The 21,017-nt window shown below is 44.0% G+C and overlaps 2 protein-coding genes across 4 annotated transcripts in view; both read right to left on the bottom strand.

The window, feature by feature from the left end:
- Window positions 1–39: 39 nt before the first annotated feature.
- Window positions 40–14,778, bottom strand: wdr47a (WD repeat domain 47a). Of its 2 annotated transcripts, none has more exons than XM_069157192.1 (17): window positions 14,585–14,778; window positions 12,443–12,612; window positions 11,934–12,017; window positions 11,636–11,720; window positions 10,130–10,261; window positions 9,788–9,964; window positions 9,143–9,654; window positions 8,894–9,011; window positions 7,172–7,353; window positions 6,079–6,324; window positions 5,939–5,999; window positions 5,469–5,626; window positions 4,637–4,806; window positions 4,377–4,547; window positions 4,152–4,283; window positions 3,798–4,016; window positions 40–1,701 (listed from the first exon to the last, which is right to left on the bottom strand). In XM_069157192.1, exons 2-17 carry the CDS (start codon window positions 12,598–12,600, stop codon window positions 1,559–1,561), a joined length of 2,748 nt encoding a protein of 915 aa, XP_069013293.1. In that variant the 5' UTR covers window positions 12,601–12,612; window positions 14,585–14,778; the 3' UTR covers window positions 40–1,558. The 2 variants fall into 2 exon arrangements, with proteins under 2 accessions (XP_069013293.1, XP_069013292.1); XM_069157191.1 differs by having other exon boundaries at window positions 3,798–4,043.
- A 2,502-nt stretch (window positions 14,779–17,280) lies between these two features.
- camsap2b (calmodulin regulated spectrin-associated protein family, member 2b) overlaps window positions 17,281–21,017 on the bottom strand; it is a 35,573-nt gene continuing 31,836 nt past the window's right edge. The window contains exons 19-22 of one of the 2 annotated variants that reach the window (XM_069157187.1): window positions 20,575–20,637; window positions 19,818–19,933; window positions 19,601–19,719; window positions 17,281–19,497 (exon numbers count right to left, since the gene is read on the bottom strand). In XM_069157187.1, coding sequence (XP_069013288.1) covers window positions 19,204–19,497; window positions 19,601–19,719; window positions 19,818–19,933; window positions 20,575–20,637 — 592 coding nt within the window. In that variant the 3' untranslated portion in view covers window positions 17,281–19,203. The remainder of the gene's footprint in view (window positions 19,498–19,600; window positions 19,720–19,817; window positions 19,934–20,574; window positions 20,638–21,017) is intronic. The other variant, XM_069157188.1, reaches the window with a different exon arrangement.

Genomic DNA, 21,017 nt, shown 5'->3' on the forward strand with positions numbered 1-21,017 from the left:
TTTTTTAATGTGAAGTATTCATTTCGACAAAGCACCCAGTTTGTGTAAAAGACACTTTATTGAACGTACCGGCAATCACACTTCAGTTAGCTTGAATTAATTTAAGTCACTTTTAAAAACAAAAGAGTTAGAAAGGCTTTAACAGAAGAGCCACTAGCATTTCAAAATCAAACCGATAACTGTACATACGTAAACACAACCGAAATAAATACATCTATGTACGCATTAGTTTGGCCTCCTTTGTTTAAACAATATACAGTATACTATACATTAACATATAAACTTAAATATGCATCTTTGTAAGTAAATTAATATTAGAAGACAACGTTAAAAGACAAAGTGCGCGTGGAGAACAGAAGAAATGAGTACGATGCATCTGCCCCAAAATACTGGCTCTAAATAAATATAAAATCACCCTTCCAAACAGATGTCGTTGTGCGCGCGGTTAGACCTTTTGTTATGAGCAAAGACTGACACCTGCTGTTATTGTACTAAAACGGCAGCAGGCAAATCGAAGCGTTTGAACACGAACTGAATCCAAGCGTGCCCGACCAAAAGTTACACGCCGTATTTCCCCTTGACATAATAACTTTCTTCCGTTGCAAGCAAAGACACTGCAAGACATCGTAACAGCTTCAGCGCACGAACACTGATTTGAAATTTTTAAAACGAACGCGCGAGCTAATTTACACCTTTTCGAGTAATGCGGTGGCTACGGCAACCGCAGACATCGGCACGTCCCACAGGGAAGCCACAGCTGACTGATCGACAGAACGTACACGACCGCCACAGACTCGGCCTCCGGACAGGACGAGCTCGCCACTGATGCACTGAAAAAAAAAAATTCACTTCACATCGACTTTTGTTTTCCTAAACGGTAGCAGCGTTACACCAGCTGTAAGAAAATTATACGCAAAAAAAAAAAAAAAAAGAAGAAGGAATGTACGATTTCTCAATATGATTTAACAAAATTTGATATTTGAAAAATTACCCATATTATCGTTTCGGTTTACATTTTTGTCATGGAAACTGGAAGGCACCATCATGAAACGAAGCGCTCCTGTCCCGTCAAACTCCTCGGTGAAAAGGACATGCAGCAACTGATGGCTTGAGTGTGGGGGGGAGAAAATGTAGGATGACGCCGCGTGGATTAAGAGAGAGAAAAGAAGGATCCTGCAGTTTTACACCTCAGTATGATCAGGGAGATTCATAAGAGACATGTGAAGAGAAAGGAGAACATGCAACATGTGTGCTTTTGATGTGTCCCAGGGTCGTATCCATTTGGTTTCCTACAGGCAGGAGGGGAAAGACTCGTGTGTGTGTGTGTGTGTGTGTGTGTGTGTGTGTGTGTGTGTGTGTGTGCGCGTGCGTGTGTGTTTCAGACTGTCAGGTGTGTTGGAAGGGTGTGTCAGTGTTTACAGTGCAGGAGGAGCATTATTCTTTTAAAAGGGAATGTGTGTCTCAGATTACAGCAACAGGTTGTCTGTCTGTGTGTGTTTGTCTGTGTGTGTGTCTGTCTGTGTGTGTGTGTGTGTGTGTGTGTGTGTGTGTGTCTGTGTTAGGGGTTGTGTGTCCACAGTGTGACAGTGCGGTCAGCAGAGGACGAGAGGAAGGACAGGTCGTGTGTGTGCCATCGACACTGAATGACCTTGTCGCCGTGCTCTCCCACCACGGTCTGAGGCAACGGTTTGGTCAGGTCACCTGGAAACACACAGAGGAGACAGGAAACCGTGACACACACACACACACACACACACACACACACACACTCTTCAGACCCGCCACATTACAATCGCTTAGACCCGGCGCACACTGGAGGATTTTTTTAAATCTTAACAGATTTTTAAAAATGTGTAGAAACCACAGACTCCACGACAGATTTGTAATATTTCAATCTTAAAAATGCGCGCACCGGAAGATTCCGTCGGGAACTCTGACCACACACACACACACACACACACACACACACACACACACACTTCACACACTTGGCTTTTCGTACCAAACGGGAACTCGCGAGACAAACGAGACTTCGAAGCAAACCAGCACGGAGGCCCGACCATTGTCAGCTGTTTGCACTTGTGTGTGCCGAGTCAAGCGCCCGGAAAACGAAATAGGAAGAAAAAAAAAGACTGTGGACGAAAGCCTGTCGGAGAAGACGAGGAATCGGCTCGGCTCGGAAATTTTGCAGTTCAAACCGGAGGTGAGTCAAGATAGAAGTTTTATTTTCAGTCTCAAATGGGGCCAGTGCAAGCTACTGCTACAAGCTGTACACAGGCGGAGAAATCTGTGATCCTTACATATGTAGATATTTGTATCCATTATCTGCCTTTTCTCATGCCATGGAGATGTCTCTCTATACTGGTATTACTGTATGAAGATTGGCGACGCTTCCTGGTCAGTTTCTTTTCTGCTCAATAATCCCTCGTTGCTCCTTTCACAGAACAGGAAGTTAAAGTAAATGTCAAACACGTTTGATATTTAAGATTCAAAATCGGGCTCCTCCGATCCAGTCTGTAACGTTTAAGGTCACGCCCGTAAAATCCTTAATTGGGTCGATGATCGATTCGGATCGACATTGAATCTGGAAAGCCCGAATCGGACCCAAAATTGGGCCAATTTATCCTCTAGGCTGGGAGCTACTGGCGTTGGGAGTCAAAGCCAGGCAATAAAACCATCATGGAGATGGCTGCAAAACATTGGTTGACCCGGAGCTTTTTTTTTTTTGCACATACAGAAGATCTCTGCATCTCCTGAAGAGTAACTGAATCTCAAAGTTAAAGGAGATAAATCAAAGGAGCTTTAAATCCATTGCAGTTGTCTGCTGATAAATTCGAAAACATATATATATATAAAAAAAAAAAAAAAAACAGATGCGCATTTTACATGCAAGAGGTTTTGTTTCTGTATAGTTTGTACGCGTCTCTTAAATATCTCCAGGTGTATAACTGCACGTGTTCCGTTAGCCGTACTGCTTTTTGTCAACATACAGTCTTTCTGCATGTATCAAGGAAGTTGTTTTGTTTAATTCTGGTTTGGCCAATAACAAACCTTCCTTCTTCTCAGTTGATCTGTTTTGTGTTTTTCAACTGACTTCACAGAAAAATCGGACTTTTTTTTTTTTTTAATTCATACATTTTATTAATTTATGAACGTTTCAATAATATCTATTCAAACGTTATGTTTTTGTACGCAAGCCCTAACGTCAATTTAATGTTCCGAATAAATGTTTAGAATCCACTCAATTAAACGGGCTGGAAACTGGAAGGCAGCCGGCCGCAGGTGGCTATTTGAAGTGGCTTTTACTGTATAATTAAAAAATGTCCCCTCGGGGATTAATAAAGTAACTACCTAACCTAACCTAACCTAATTGGCTCCTAAATGGTGGAATGAGCTCCCCAACGACATCAGGACAGCTACGTGTGGCTACATCTTCCCCCCCAAACTAAAAACACACCTCTTCCGACTTTACCTTGAACAGGAGAACTTTAGTAGCGCTTAAAATGGCACTTACTTTTAGCACTTTGCAGTTTGGCTTTCTTGAAGAAAATTGTATTTTCTTGATTCCTGTTGTTCTGGGGTTTGTACCCTCATGGTTGAAATGCACTTACTGTAAGTCGCTTTGGATAAAAGCGTCAGCTGAATGAAATGTAATAATAATTCAATGTAAAACTACCCATACCACAAGGGATTTTTATCCGTATTGCCCACCCCTAATGGCCCCAAATAAAGACACAAATGCTAAATAAACACCTCGCCTCTACTGAGAGGCGATATTCTCTCGTGATGACACGTACCTTGGAGGTTGGTGACTATGACCTTTGTGTCATAGGAGCCGGTGAGCAGGTAGTGAGCTCCAGGGGAAAACCTAACGGACCGAACGTCGCTGCTGTGCGGCCGGTACACCTGGACGATGCGTCCTCCTCGGATGTCATACAGCATGCATGCACTGTCTTCCTGTCCTGTTGCCAGGAGACGGCCACTGGGATCGACTGCTACCGAGGCAACAGGGCTGCCTGTGTAGTTAAGGAGATGGGGGTCATCTGTAATGACATTCAATTTATTTTTCTGTTATAGAGGAACGGCTACTTCTGGTATCTTGCCGGTTCTGGTGTCCTGGAGGTGAAGCTCGGGACACACGTGAGCCGTACCTGAGCCGTGGAAAGCCGTTCCCACTACTCGCACACAGCTGGGCACCCTGAGGTCCCAGAAACGCACCGTCTTGTCCTGAGAGCCGGAGGCGATCATCCAGCCTCCCCACGTGTACAGAGACAGAATGTGACCTGGACAGAGGAGACACATCATGCACTCTCCTCTTGGACCGTGATGTTTGAGCTCGGACGGACAGGCGCGGGGGACGGGGCGGTCAAGCGTACCCGTGTGTCCGCTGAGGGCGTGCAGACCCTGTCCTCTCTGACAGTCGGTGGTGTAGATGTTACAGTCTCCTGCTCCGGCGCTGATTAAGATGGCTCCTCCGCTCTCTGGACCCTCCATGAAGGCCAGGTCCCTGATGGTGCCGTCATGCATGCTGAACTCCAGGTCTGGGCCTGGGAACAACAAACACAAACAAAAATGAGAACGCTGACGCCAACAAACGGGGGAGGAGGAGGGGGGTGTTCACGTAGAGACCGCTCACCTGTGGCGTTGCACGTCTCCGCGCTGAAAGGTAGGACTTTGACATATTTGTCATTAGAGCCTGTAGCCAGCAGCTGCCCACAGTGGCTCCAAGCCACGCAGTAGATGGACCCTTTGTGGTGTTTGTTCCTTTTGAAGCGAACGACCGGCTGCTTCGTTGGACTTAAGTTGCTGAGGAGAAGGAAGAGCGGAGTAGGAGAATTAAAAAAAAAAGAAAAGAAGAAAGATCAGACGTGGCGGTAAACTACGCATGTATGCCCGTTTGTGTCAAGTTCCACGTATTTTACAGTATGAACTCTCAACGCAACATGGAGGAGAAGTTCTCAAAGTAAATCCTTTATTTCCACGTGCAGACGACATTTGTGGTGACCTCACGGTGAGAGTGTTTTTGTTGCCGCTTCAAAAGTGAAGAATGAATTTTTATCTGAAGTAAATTGTCTAATGGCACAAACACCTTATTCGGGGACCCGGAGTGAAATAACTTGTGAAATAAACAACTGCAATTTTTTTTCATTAGCGTGACAAGTACAAATTTCCCATTTTTCTCAATCTTAATATTCGCCATCATGCGAAGATTAACGGTATTAAATTGAAAGTTTACGCCACTGCAAGAAAACTCAAGTTACCTCTGCATGCGTGAATACTTTAGATACAGGAAACCCAATCATATCAATAATTTGGTCAAAAAGGGACGTGCTCATTGCGAGGAGAACGTCTGTAGAACATTAATATTCCCGTTGGGTGATTATGTACGCGCGGTATTTGGTTCAACTTTTTGACAAGTGTATTTGTCTTTTAATTTGAAGGACTTCGTCTGACTGCTGAGATGTTACCTCGGGTCCAGCAACTCTGGATAAGCGCACACGCGCAGCGTTTTGGAGTTGGATCCCACAGCATACAGATTTCCAGACGGATGAAAGGCAACAGCTCGAATAGCCTGAGTATCCTCCAAAGAATGCACCGGTACAAACAGGCTTTTTGGTTTATCGCCCTGAAAACACACACGGCGCACACACACACACGCACACGCACACACACGCACACGCACACGCGGATACCGTTGTGATGCCAGCGTGACATCACTGCCATTCAGATGAAATTTATAATCTGCTTAGTCAGAAGATAAATTAGCATTATCCTATATCCTTTTACGACAAAAAAACGTTTAATATGTTTAATAAAGAAGAACGTCAGATCAAATAACAGCTAATGTTTGAGTTACAAACTAAAACTAACGGTGTCTAATCACTAATCGTGTTTTAATCGGTGGCTTTTCTTGTTAACACGTTTGCGTCCATCCTACCTCTTTACTTTGTGATAGGGATCCTGGAGAGTCACTTTGTTCACCTTTCGGTTTCTGCTCACTGTCAACAAATAGGAAGCGCATTCACCGTCTAATTCAACAAGCTTTCTTGTAAAAAGCAAAAACTGAATTGGCCCTACCTCTGCGAGACAACAGGGGACTCATTTGGAGGCGGGACTGGGCGGCCCCCCACGGGGCGTTGTGGGGTGCTGCTGAGCACCCCTCCCCCTCGGGTGCAGCTCTCCTCTGGGGTCGCAGATGGAGGGTTATTGTTATCCTCAGAGGCCGGTGGGTTCCCGTTGCCGTTGCACTGCTGGGCCAGAGACTTCACCTCCTCACCTAAATTCTCCATCCCCACGTTGAGCTCCTCCAGTTTCTGGATGGACCTGCACAAACCAAATGCAGGTCTGTCTCCACAAACACGTTTCTTTTAGTCCTTCCCTTTCTTTTAAAGTCGTTTGTTAAAGGAGGGGAAACTCCTTTGCATTTCACTTCAGCCGAGGGCCTGACAGGCTCGTTAAATCTAGTCAAAACCACGATGGGAGGAGGACAAAGAAAAATTGAAGTAATGATGTCATTATGCACAGCTACCCTTGTGAATAATGTAGAGGGCAACAGAGACAGGGAGAGGTAGGGGAGACTGGGACTGGGAGGAACGTCTCTGGGGGCAAATCAAAGGGCCTTTGTCCTGCTGACAAAGCAAAAAACAATATTCCCCCACCTCATTTTTTTTTTTTTTTTTTATCAGTGAGTGGAAGCTAAATGTACTGATTATGTGGTGGTTTGAAGGCACACCAACGTGGTAGAATACATGTAGGATATTTCTAGTTTTGGGTGGAGTCTGGCTCCACACTTGAGGTGATGGCTCCATGTGATGTGATGTAGCTGATCAGAGCAGATGGTGCAACGTGGATTGGAGGGGAAGGGTGTGTGTGTGTGTGTGTGTGTGTGTGTGCGCGTGCGCGTGCGCGCGTCGGGCGAGGGAAAGCCACACGGGACTCATCCTTTTCAGGGTGTTAATATGTCGACTTCACCTTTTCCGACAGCTGCTCCTTCTTTTGTTTGAGGATATTAAAACCCGCGCGGTAATTAGCAGGCTGGATTGGTGCAAGCTGCACCACCACTACGCTGACTTTTTGCGACACGACTTGACGGGCGCCTACAGCATACAGCATATGTGCGCGCTCCCCGTGCGGCGAGGGGCTTCTAAAGCACCTCCGGCCGCGTCTGTACCTGTTGAGGAACTTCTCGGTGAGGCTGTGCTGCATGTCGCTGGGCGGGGGCTCCTGCTGGACGCCCCCCTCCAGCAGCATCTGCTGGTACATCTGCCTCTGCTGCTGCTTCTGCTCCAGGTGCTGCTGCACACGGAGACGCTGGCGGTAAAACTCCTCGTACTTCTCTGTTGAGTCACGGAGCTGGGGATGAAACGAGACGCTGTTAGTGCATGTTGGACACGAGAGGGATGCAGCGCATTAAGTTTGTTAAATGTCAGGAAACTACCATTTCATTTCTCTGTTGTGCCGTGCTGTACTGCGGGGTTTATGCAAGAGCACAAGCGGAGTGTTGTCCAAACACGTCCGATGTCGGAAGTGTTTATACCTGATCTGGATGGCGGCAATAAAACGTGGGGTGACGAGCTTGTTGTCGCATTTAAAAATAGGGATGACGGGAAGTTTCCTGACGCTATCGGACCGTCCAACAAGCAGTTGTGATGGATGACGTCACGCTGTGCATTCATGACTGTTTTAATTTACTGTTGCATTCATTTTAAATAAGCAGCACTTTTTTTTTTTTTTTTATAATCTACTGACTTAAAAGAAACGTACGAATTTAGGGTTACACAGTTGAAACTGGCGACACAAGGCGCTTCGACACTGTTCAAAGGTAGCCTTGTGATCATGTGAGCCCCGCTCCTCCCCGTTCTTTTGTCAGTTCGGGTATCAAGAGGAGGAAGAAGGGTCCGACTGAGAGCTGAGGACGGGCCACTTCGCCTCTCTGTCTTCCGCTTCCCGTCCCGACAAACCGATGGGAACAATTCGACTGCGTGTTTGAGGCGGGGAGAGAAACTGGCGTTGTGCCAACCCCGAGGAAAAAGGGTTGGAAGGCAGAGAGGAAAACAAGAAAGAGAGGGGAGGGATGTGATCACAGAGGCCCCGAAGCCTGCTTCTGTTTCTGGCCTCTTTATGTGTCTCCCGGGTGACAGGAAGGCACTAACTTCACACTGAGCTGCACACGGGAAACCAGAATAGAAAGCACGAGGCAGACAGACACAGATACTGCGCTAACGCTGTGTTTACGGGCAACGGGAGGGCAAGAACGAGTCATTTTTGAGGTGGAGCTCCCAGCTTCTCGAGCCACGAGTCCCCACTGACCAGACACCAAATCCACCCGGGCGGTTTCTGCCTACCCCGGCTTCACTTGTTTCCAGGTGGATTTATGGAATAGTTGTGACTCAGAGACGGAGCACAAATTGTGACTGAGTATGAGGTTTGTATTTTCTATCGCTCCCTGAGTCTATGTGCAAATAACTAAGTATGTTAACACACACACGCACACACGCACGCACGCACACACACACACACACACACACACACACACACACACACACACACACACACACACACACACACACACACAAGCCCCTGCCCTTTATGTACTTTCATCCAGACTGGACAACAGAGCAAAAAGGAGCTCAGACAGCCAAAATATCCCTCTGAGCAAGCATGTCAGCCTTGACAGCGACTCGGCTGTAAGTCATACTTGCAGGAGGAGGATGACTCAGACACAGCATGCTAAAAAAAGATTCATCAGAAAGGACACCGTCACTGCAGGCAACACCCATAAAGGAAAGAAAACAATGCGGGAGCATGACAAAACTCAGCACTTCCTTTGTATTATAACAGCTGACATACATACAACACGCCTGACAAGTTAAAGAGCAAAGGTGATGTTTACCTCATTCCTGTCAGCAGATCCAGCTGACGGCGCGTCCTCGCCTGGAGCCGAGTCGGGACGCATGTTCTGAGCTCCACCTGAGCTCATCATCTTATCCACGGGCGTGTCTGTCCTCGACCTTCGTGGAGAAAACACAAGAAAAGGAACAGATCTTGTAAGACGTCTGGGACGGTATTGTACAAACTGAAAGCAGCCACAGAGCTCCACCGAGTGACAGAAGCGGGTTTAACTCCCAGTCTGAACTCTTACGTTTCAGGGGACTCCTCGAAGATGCTGTGGCAGTCGGAGCTCTCCATCATGAGACTCCTGGTCAGGCTCTGCCCTCCTGCCCCGGGGTAATGGAAGTTGGCAAATGAGTGGGACATGGGAGAGACCCCTTTCCCCGGCGCTATATCACCGCCGCTCGCTCTCTTATCCTGGCCAGACAGCCCGTAGGACAACCCGTCCAACGCCGGGTTCAAGGAGCGTGTCATGTAGGTGTCAGCGGACTGGGGGCGGCGAAGGGGGGAGGCCGGGTAGGGAGACAGTTTGCTGATGAGCGGGGTGAGGAGGTCGGCGTAGCCCGTCTTAGCAGGCTTGACCAAGCGGTCCACGTGGATGTTGAGCTGCTTCTGTTCGAAGGCGCAGGAGAAGACGCTGTGAGCGAGGTTCTGCATCCAGGAGAGCAGAGACAAGTCGAGGTCGTCGCAGCCGTTACCGCACAGCATGTCGACGCCCAGCAGGACCTCACTCTCGGTGATCTCCTCGCCGGTCGCCTTGCTCTGCACACAACAACTTGTAAGTTTAACACTCCAAATATCATTGAACCAACTCATCTGTACTGATGTTGATCAGTTTAGAGGCACAGAGCAGTTCAAAGCACAGTTATTGATTTTCAGTTTCAGAAGTTCGCACCTGGCAGAACTCCACACAACACTCATACAGGACTCCCTTCAGGAGCAGCTGGAAGAGTCGATCCCTGCTGGCCTTGAATCCAGCCTCGCTCAGCTTCCTGTCAGCAGGGATGAACTCTGCTACCATGGTGCACGCCTCCTCAAAGCACTGCACCCTGGCCGTGCTCGGGTTCCAGTCCTGTGGGACACCAACAGACAAATCAAGACGCACCAACGTAAAACCTTAAATTGTGAAATGGTACTTTCAGTGGAGCCCTGACGCAAATGAATAGTATAACATTTACTTCGTCCTTCACTGCTGAAATGTTATTAAAGTCCCAATCTATAAGAGCAAAAATCTTGCCTTGAACTCAGCGTGGTTTGTGAGGCGAGGCAGTGTGAGGAGCAGACACAGTTTGCTGTAGTCATCTTTCGAGGGACAGAACTCCTCCAGGGCATGGAGGCACTTGACTGCTTCCTGCATGGTGAACTCCAACTGAAAACATTAAAAAGCAGATTTTTTTTTTAAAATTTATTTCGAACTGTTGCAGATGAGAGGAGGAGTTTGTCTCTAAATGGGAGAGAAAAGTGGTTCCTTTTCTGAAGTTTTATCTTCAGGAGTGAGATTTCTTGTGCATGTTAGCTTCAATACTGATCCACAAAAGCAGGGGAAACTCTTTTTTCTTATTCCTAAAATGTAGTCCTGCTGAAAAGTCATGACCAGCGCACAATCAAGCCCGTATCACAACAAGCAATACCGCCCCCTCAAACGGATTACGGCTAGTGAGGATGCACACCGATAATATCCGGAGATTTCCAAAGAGGTGCGAGTTAATCCAGTTAATGGGACACGATTGCTCTGGCACAGTGTTACAAATTGCATCCACGGCGAGGTCATGTGACAGCCGACCCACAGCTCGCCTAATTTAAGAGGATCAACGGACTAGTGTCTCTGCATGTGTGACTATTTGGAAGAGTGTGTGTCAAATATATTTCTTATTTGGCAGGTAAATTATTACAGATCAGCAGAATTAAGTTAAGATTCTGCAAGGGTTTATTACACGGTGGCCACCAGCACTCATGCGAATGTTTCTCATTGATATTTAGTGACATCGTGATATTCAAGAGAAATAAAGTCTCACCTGAGAAACTGCTTTTGAACTGGCGCACATCCCAACAGCTATGACTCAAAAATGCCAGTTAATATGCCAGCTGATCCAATCATAAATGAGTTACTGTGGCTTTAAAGTATCATACTTTGGGTTTAAGCTATAGGCACAAACTCTGACTTGCGCTGTGATGCAGAGTTTGTCCTGACGTGATCAAAACTGCTGTGATCGATTGCTAACTCTTATTGTTAATGATGCATGAGAGTTGCATGAGAGATGCCGGCTGCACCTTTCTGCTGGCAGACATGCGGGAATGTCACGGGTGAACAAATATTCTTTGTTTAGTTTTGTATTCACAACAACAAACGATCGAACTCAATCCCAGTGTGTCACACATAAATAGCTTAATCCAGATCCAGATAAATCCTTGACCCCCGGTGTTGCCAACAGTCACGTCGATCCTTGCATGTAAATGCAGCCACTGTTGAGCGCATTCTCACAGGCACACTTACACAAACACAACCTGCTCCGCTTATAACCAGAAAGCTGCGAGCTCTGTTCAGATCACTGCAGGTGTCAAAAAAGCATCGTTTGCTTCTCGTATCGTCTTTAAAATGGAGTCTTTTTTTGTTTACTGCCATGACAACCGGTGACAGTCCGTGGGAAGACAAAGCAGCGCTGTTACAAAGTCTGCTCGTTAGGATGAGAATTCAAGGCAGCGATGGAAGGTTCAGAAACATTTAAAACTCCCTCTGACTTACATGCTGTGGCTCGTCTTCTGCCGACATGGCGTTGTTCACGCACAGAGCCTCCAGAAACTTCTGCTTGAGGACGATGTAACGAAACCTGCGGAGTAAATCCAGCACTTCTGTTTTTGCAGTTGTTATCAAAAACAACTAAAACATGAAGTTTGTTTAGAACTTCAGCTGCAAAGTCAAATAATAATAATAATAATAATAATTACAATGAGCTGAAAATATAATAAAAAAAGGTACATACAGGGCTGAGTGACTTGCATGATTTTAAACATACTGACAGTGATTCAGACAGTGAACTCACCTTTTTCCGTCAAACTTGTCCATGCACTCCAAAGGCTGAATGAACTGCAAGACCTCATCCCACTGACCGTCAATGACCAGTTGCCTGAAACAAAAACAAAAAATGGTGTCCTCATATTCAAATGTCCCAGAAATACGTCGACTCAAATGACTTTTTATAAAATAAATAAAATAAACATTTTCTGCACATTTAACTTTCTAATTGCTGTGGTAGCATTTCCTAGGAAAGGTGCACCATGACAAGATGACACTGTTCATGGGCGCTTCACTCTCGAAGATGAAATACCTAAACGCTGAGTAGATGACACCGTGTTGGCTGACTTTCAAAGGACCACTCACATCTGAAAGGGGTGCAGTGTTACACTGCCTTCCAATGTAGAGGACACAATTGGAAACACTAAACTTCCGGCTGGAATAGTTTCCCATTGTTTCTCCATTATAGTAAGTTATTCTGAAACGTCTGTGTCCAGACGGTGTAGTGTTATTGTTGTTCCCGTTGAGTTCATTTACCTGAGGAAGAGCATGTCGTCTGAGTAGAGTCCATTGATGACGCCGCTCTCCTTTTCCAGAGCCAGCATGCTGATGTGCAACTTTCTGGCGTTGAGAAAGTCCAGGATCACCTTGATGATCTCCACCTCCTTCACATTTATGGTTTCTTCCGCTGTCATGGTGACGACGGGCTGCCAATGACAAGAGCAATTGAGCAACACGCAAAGATTAAAAAAAAAAAAAAAAAAAAAAATAGTTTCCAGTTTCTATGTAATTTCAGGCTACAGACAGATCGAAGCTCTGAGCGTCGCTGAAGCGGACGTGTGACCAGATTCTGTCTGAACGGCTGAATGAGAGCGACAACATCAAGGTACAAAGCTCAAGAAGCAAACATTACCGTTCATTAACTTTCAGCAGAGCCATGTTATGATGACATGACCCCAGTTATTGGTTATTGTTTCTGTTGACTAAATTACACAATAGTTCCACCTACAAATATTTAGTCAACTAATGCATAAAAGTGGGACTCGGTTCATCGCGTTGAACATCGGTTTGATTCTTCAGACATCGAGTTATACAGTATATGAATATACACAGTCTGGTAGTGGTGGAATCACCGGAGGCCCCACGGAGCGACACTGTCACGTTGCTTGAGGCACGATACGATATTATTCAAATTTTTTTAACATTTTGATGTATGCTGACCGATAACATATTAAGACAGCAAATTATTTTTTTTTTACTGTTTTTCAACTAAAATATGTCCTCAAGGAAATGTCAACATCTGTTTTATCTAAGAGGTTTTCAGTCTGTTCATCTCACTCCAGTCATTTTCATTGCAGCAAAATGGGATTGTCAGACTGACAACACTGTCATAAATGTTGTATACACATGATACATATAGTCATTTATATATTAAAATACTGATACTTGGCATCCTCGTATAGGTACAATATTGAAATGCAAAATCTCGTGACACTGTATTGATTCCCCCACCCCACCCTTAATATAGACCTGCTGTTAATTTCAGTCCAATCCCCCGGCCCTAGTGGCCAGTTACTCTTGAAGAAAATATCAGATGCCTGAGTGAAGCTGCTTAGAGCCGAATTGCATGAATGTGATATTTTTCAAAATAAAAACAAATCACCTCAATAAACACTAACGCACATATTTTCACAACAGTCCATGTCCCGATCAGCTGGAATTCAACATGCATGAAAACTCACACCAGGACCTACTTTGCAGTTCATTTTTTTTTTTTATTTTTTTTTTTTAAAGGATTTAAAGTGTATAAACCCTGACAGCGGTGCAGCCTGTTGTGACTGTGATGTAATTTAGGTAAATGTGTGGGGTTTTTATGCACACCAACTGAGCCTCAGACTCGGATTAGGACTATTCTAATCCAGTTAATCATCCAGTGCAACTAATCATTTAGTTAATAGTCCAGTTTTTTTGTTTTTTTTCTTAGGAGATGAACAGAGCACAGTGAAGGCAGTGCATTTGAACCTTCCACCTAAACATCTAACGCATGAGTTAAGTTCAAATGTTAAAACAAACAAGAGACGTGATCGTACAGATGCAGCAGATGTTTTTGACAGCAGCTGCTGAATCTAATTTAGCCTGAAAGGATGCTCACTTTACCACATGTTGTTTACAGAGGAGACAATAACGTCCTACATTACTGCCCCCGACAGGGAGAAACCTCCGCAGTTATGTTGCACAGTTGCACAGAAACATCTATAAAACGAGCATCAGAGCTCTTTTTTTTTTTTTAATTTTTTTTATTATTTTATATCGAGCTTCCAAATAATCACACACAGGGACTGCAGTCCCGCTAAGCTAGCGTGAGATGGTTAGCTAATAACACTGTCACTGAGCCACAAGTCAAACATTATTAAGAAGCTCAGGCTACTTGTTAGCTTTATAAAGATAGCAGCGAGCGGATTAGAGCAAAAAAAAACAAAACAAAACAAAAAAAAAAAAACATCAAATGACGAGTCACTGTCGGAGCTCAGAGAAAGCTAATTTAACAGACTGCCGAGCTAGCCGGGCCGAGGAGAGACAGAGAGACAGAGAGACAAGGGACGGACGGACGGACGGGCGCGGTGCGTAATGACAGCTTCACCGACACCAACGCAAAATGTGCAGCCATTTAACGCTCACCGGTGTCTAAAGACACATGGGGTGGAGACGCAGGTCCCGGACTGTTCCCGCGCTGTTCGCAGACGCTGTCACGACGGTTCGGCTCGATAATGTGAGCGCCGTTTTTGTCTTTGCCTCCTCCTCGTCGGACTGACTGTGTCCTCCTCCTTTTGCAATCTTTCTCTGCGGTCTGTCGCTGCCCAGCCCTCCTCCTCCTCCTCCTCCTCCTCCTGCTGCTGCTGCCTCCTTCCTGCCTCCCTCCTCCTGCTGCCTGCTGCCTGCCTGCAGGGGCACCGCCTCCATCCGTCCTCCAGACACCCCAAGACTTAGGTTAGGTTAGGTAGTTTACTTTATTAATCCCCGAGGGGAGATTTGTTTTCGCTACAGAAGCAATAAGATAATAATAATAATAATAATAATAATAATAATAATAAATAGAATAATAGAAAAGCAATAAAATAGCAGTAAAAAAATATAAAATGCACAGTATATACAGTATATACAGTACAGTATATATATCTATATATATTATATACAATTATATATAACTTCACGTTATCACCAGCGTATCACAGCAATAACGACATGTTTTGTGTGAAATCAGATGGCGAATTAAAAAGTACGAGGTTAACGTCAGTGGTGGGATGTAACTAAGTACATTCACTCAATTATTTTACTACTACTTTATTTTATGCAACTTTATAGGCTACTTCCACGACATTTCAGGCAGAAATATTGTACTTATTTTTTTTATTTTTTTTTTTTTACTCCAGTACACCTATTTCACTGCTATTATTATCGAGTTATTTTCAGATAAAAAAATAAAATAAAATAGTTGTTTTTTTTTAAGATTAAACAATACCATGACTCGAAATTACATCTTTCGTGACAGAATACTGCCCACACCTACATGTCAATGAAGCTATATTCAAAACATTTTTTTGTCATAAATATAACAGTCTAGACTGGACCACTTTGCACAAAAAAAAAAAAAAAACTTTTAATCATTTAAAGCCACTTTGTTGACGGTGTTTATGCGGCGCCATGTGCGGCGCCAAGATTATAGCCTTGAGTTGCTATAGCAACACCGGCACTCGTAATCCCAAAATTTTTATTACGAAAACCTAAAATATTTAGGCTAAACATAACGAGATGATTCTTATGATGTTTTATTAAAATAATTGTTTTTAATTGACTTTTGGCACGTCAAAATCCAACTGGTAAATCTCGCGGTATTTTTTTTTTTTTTTTTTTTTCAGCGGGTTCGCACGCATCGTAAACGGTCGTAAATCAGTGAACTTACGACCGGAGGCGTTTGTGCGTGTCAGCGGAAACTCCAGCGGATAATTCAACCGTACTGCGTCAGCGATCTCAGCAGAACAACAGTGAGGGTCACGACCATGTTTGCTCTGTAGACTACTGAGGGGAAGGTAAACCAAGAGGAACAGGTGCCCGCGCCGTGCTACCCTCAGCTGCGGGACATGCCGGCCTCGAACCCGGGCGAGAGGAGGTCTCAGCCAGTCAGCAAATTATGAACCAAAAGCGCTAAACAGAGAATACGCTGAGTGGTACGAACAATATATCTGTCTCCAGTACTCACTGAGCACGGACTATGCATTTTGTTTTGCTTTGAGATATTTTGCTCCCCGGGGCCTCTGGTTTCATAAAGAAATCTCATTTACTCATCGTTGAGGGTTTATCACCTAATTAGCGCGACTCATTCATTCCTTAAACGTGATGTGAGTGCTGCACTGTGGCTGCCCGGCCTGAATTCAAGTTTTTGGCCATGAACCACAACAGCAGACTCATCATCCTGTTCTGACAGATGTGACATCCAGCGGTGAGTAGCGGCTCCTTTTATTCCCTCCAGTGTTTATATTGTGATACGTGTGTATTTGCGTGGTGGATTTAAATGTCACGGCATACCCTGTTGAAAAAGTCAACAATCGCCACTGTGTACATGTCGGCTTGGACTACAGTAATGCTCTATCTGTTGTGCTGGTAATGACCTCATGAACAGGCTACTGGTGCTTCACCCACTTGTGTTGTTTGTTTACTTATATTGAAAATTGATTGAAAACTCCTTGCTGTCATATAACAACTACTAAACTACTGCAGTGACAAAACCCTGGTTCCACTCATAGTGTTTATGTAATTTTACTTAAGTTTGATTTTGAACGCAGGACTTTCATTGTGACATTGCTGCTCTTACTTAAAGAAAAAGATTGGAGTACTTCTTCCACCACTGGTTAGTATATAGTATAGCTATACAGTATGTACTTAGAGAGACAATGGAGTGCACAGGGAAATGGGGGGGGGGGGGGGGGGGGGGGCTTTTAGGCCCAAACGTTTCCTCTTTAACTTATTCTGCCTTCCTCACTTATTTCCAGTTATGGCACAAATTTAACCAAAAAGATGGAAAGGAACTCGTGGAAGCTGTTCAGCAATATTCACATTAAAATGGAGAAATAAAGGTCTTGCTTTGTAGTATACAGGTACGACTCCAAAACTCCCCGTAGCACTGTACTAGATGGCATGCTACATTTCAGAGACTGACATGATTTAGTAAGCAACCTGTTACATTTCAGGCCGGCAGGAAAATAAGCTATTTTTTCACAGTACTTTATGAATATAAAAATTGCAGATACGTGGTAGTGTTACTCCTGGTTAGTACATGCTGTACTCAATGCACAGGTGGTCGTTGGTGAAGCTCAAAATGACACTAAAGCAAATATCTTTAATTCAGCCATGGCAGTGATGATCATGAGAATGATCTCAGAAGGTGTTGGATAGGCGCATGATATTTACAAACCTGTTATTTACGAAGCTCTTTACAATAATAAATACAGGTTGATTTCATGAAAGCTGGCATTAATATCAGTTTAAAACAAAGTACACCGCTATGGTTAGTAGTACTATGATTAACTCGAGACACTGGTGTAAAATGAGACACCATAATTACTCTTGATAGCTTGCATTTTAATAAAGCTCAAAGGAATAGAAAAACAACAAAAATCCATGAACAGTTGCGCATATTTTGTTAATTAAAAAGAAAATGAATTCAGAATTGGAAAAAATACTATGATTTTCTCGGTATACTTACTGGATCTCATACAATACCACACTAAAGCCTCAATAACACTTTATACAGCTCACCTCCTCAGCTGCACTTTTCATTCAACACACTTACTTCAACTGCGGTGCTGCTTCTTTAGTACACACTTCCAACAGGTAAATGTTACAAAAAATATTTCTATATGCCAAAATATATCTGTACAGTGTCAACACATATCGAAGGAATGCATGGTTAAAAAAAAATAAAAAAAATTAACGGTAATGTAAAAGTAAAGTAATAAGCATGACAGTCCTGAAGTGGAAACATCTTTGATTAGACTCAACAACAGTGGACAGGGTCTTGAAGTGCTATCATAGGTGAATCCATTTTATTTACAATTGTGATCTACTTTGAGGGCAATGAGGATGTAATAGTTAAGACAATAACCACATTAAAGTGACATTTTGCGTATTTGTTAGTTCTAACCGCGACATGGTCAATGGTGAGTATTTAAATAACTCTTAAATTGCACAGACTAATGACACAGTGTGTGATTTCTGTCTAGTCTACTACTGTTGAGTGATCACACTTTTTGCATCTGTAGCACAATAAAAGGCCCCAAACGACAACATACGGATACAAGTACATGATAAATTATAAAAGCTACTACAAGCTGATGTGTTCATTTTGAGTGGAACTGCCATTATATACAAACTAATTTAACTTATATACGTATAGTATATTATGTTTCTCTGAATAAAATCTAAGACGCTTTTTAAAATATCTTCAAAGCATTATCAAAACGAAATAAATTAAGAGTCTATTGCAGGTGCTTTCCAGAATTGTTCGATGGCCCTCCATATCCTCTTTTGGAAAGTAATTGCAATCACCAACTGAGGTATTTTCCTCACTCTTCTTGGCACTTCACTATACACACACGTACACAAATTTCAACTGCCTGTAAGTTTTTCAGTCACATGTTAAAAAAAAAACAAAAAAAAACTAAATTACATGCCTGTATAGCAGCAAAACTCTCATCAAAAGTGCTGCCTCTGAGCACAGACATGCCACCCTTAAAATGACCACAAGAGGGATGCAATCTGATCCCAGAACCTGTGTTTGTGTTCACACAACAAACAGACGTTATTCAACAGGTGCTGACAAAATGACACCGACGCTCACAGCGCATCCATATGACACAAAACAAGCATAAGGCCACACATGATCAACTTAGAGAAACCAAACTGCCTCCGTCAGAGGCGTGACATTCAGTGCTTCAGTGGTTCAACTAGGTAAGGCATTGGCTCGCCTCTTATTTTCTTCTCTTTTTTTTTTTTTGGCACGAGAACATTGATAACACATGCTGACAGGTACACACTCGTGCCTCGTTTAAGCAGTCTAGAGTGTCACAGCTGGCTCTGTATTTGTAACAATATACCTGTGAGGCCTATTTGTGGTCTACATTCCAGTTGTGATTTTTAACAGTGGGAGCGTGTGTCCCTTTAATGAAAAAGTAAAATCCACAAATTCTCCTGTCTATGTTCCAACGAAACATATCCAAATGTGCCCCAATGGTCTGGCCCTACTAGGGGTGTTTCTTGGGCGTCCCCTGCTTCTTGGTCTGCCACAGATGGCTGGTGATGGTGATGGCGTCCACACTGGCGGACATGGTTTTGGCTGGGATCTGGCTGAACTGCTTCCTGTCCGAGTTGTACTTGTAAAGTGCCTCAATCATCTTGGTTGTGATACTTCTCGGGCCGATGCCGGCCAGTTTGGTGATCTCCTCTGTCTCGGGGCAGTAGATGTAAACGGACCTGAACTGGCAGCCGGCATCACGGAACAACACCAAGAAGTTATTAGCTTCGGATTTCTCCATTTCCTGTGACATATCAGGCAGAAAAAAACCCACTTTTAATCAGTGTGCATGTTCTCTAGGTGCAGGGAGAATTATATGTATGCACACAAAGATTACAAAAACATACATCAAGTATCTTGTTTTTCTGCCCTTCGTTGACTCTGCCAGCCAGGCAGCAGTGAGCCAGAGCATTCTGGATGATGTGCTTGTTGGACTTGGCACTGGGTTCCTTATACAGTTTAGGTCCTGTGGGAAGTAAACAGCATGTGCTTTACTCCATTACAGTACAGTGGCAACGTAAATGTCAGTGACCTACGTAAACGGTACAGGCGCAGTGTCTCTACCTGTGTACTCGGTGTTGGAGGGAGTGGAGGAGGTGGTGGATTCATTTTCCCAATCCTTCTCTCCATTACGACTACCAGCAGAAGGACAAGAAGAAAAACCTTCTGCAGAGTCTGGCCTGCAGACGATCACAATACAAACCAACAAATGACACATACACACATAAAAACAAACGCATAAAGGCAGACACACACACACACACACACACACACACACACAACAAACAGCACATACACCAACACATTGCACATATAGACATGCACACACAGAGAGATGGTAAAAGAAGGTCAGACACTGTGACACAATTCTCCAAACCCCGCCTGTTGTCTTGAATTACATCATACTACAGTACCCTGATGAAGCTGTGCAGCGAGGATCAGAAAAGGCATGTTCAGCCAAGCAAAGCAAAGTCTCGGCCCTGTCTTTATGGATACTGGGAGAGATGAGTTCAATTACTTATGAAAGAAACGGCAAACATAATGGTGAAGCACAGAGCAGCCAGCATAGAGAAGAGGGCAAACAACAGCCTGAGAGCAATACTGAAGTGGGAACAGCTCAGCCGCGCAGGTCTGATGAACCTTAATGCAGAAGCAAAAACTACCAAGGATGTAAAAAGCTAAACTATTTTACTGTTGACACATTAGTCTGCTTTTGAAATGAGGGCTAGACCACAATTACACGAAGCTGCAGTATACCAACAAGGAGCCACAGCTACAGGAGTTTTAGAGTTGAAGCACTTCTTTTCGCAGCGTTACTAACCTTCCCTTTCTCTCTTTGGGAGAGTTTAAAAAAAACGGGATATGGGCAGCTAGTTTGTTGCCTCTGAGGGATGCATGCAAAATAGAGGAAAAAGGAGAGAGGGGTAAAAGAGTGTCAAGGTGTAGACTGCAGACCTCACAGGGAATCAGGCTTCCATGAATGATAAAGAGTCATGGGATAATAAAATCTTATGAACAGACATCCCACTGAGTTACAATCCCAGCAGGGTTTATGGTGTGTTGTGTGTAGGGCTGGGCGATATGGACCAAAATCATATTTTGGTATTTTTATGCAGAATGGTGAGACATGATTTCAATCTCTGTATTTTCTACCAGGAGGGCTAAATGTTCATTTGTGAGTCAAAGCCACATGTAAGATGTTACAAGCACTTTTATTAAAACAAAGTGTGACAATAAAATGTACACAAATTCCCTTCCTGCTTT

Source organism: Embiotoca jacksoni, unplaced genomic scaffold (assembly GCF_022577435.1).
Source record: "Embiotoca jacksoni isolate LCO1_2020_lvr unplaced genomic scaffold, fEmbJac1.0.p SCAF_22, whole genome shotgun sequence".
Lineage (NCBI taxonomy): Eukaryota > Metazoa > Chordata > Actinopteri > Embiotocidae > Embiotoca > Embiotoca jacksoni.

Bases quoted from the DNA above. Each gene is read 5' to 3' on its own strand.
- wdr47a (XM_069157191.1), bottom strand. From the start codon at position 12,600: ATGACAGCGGAAGAAACCATAAATGTGAAGGAGGTGGAGATCATCAAG. The intron at 9,965-10,129 runs GCAAGATTTTTG...GGTGTCCCACAG, and splicing joins CAAACCACGCTGAGTTCAAG to GACTGGAACCCGAGCACGGC. The intron at 7,354-8,893 runs GTAAACATCACC...TTTCATCCCCAG, and splicing joins GATCTGCTGACAGGAATGAG to CTCCGTGACTCAACAGAGAA.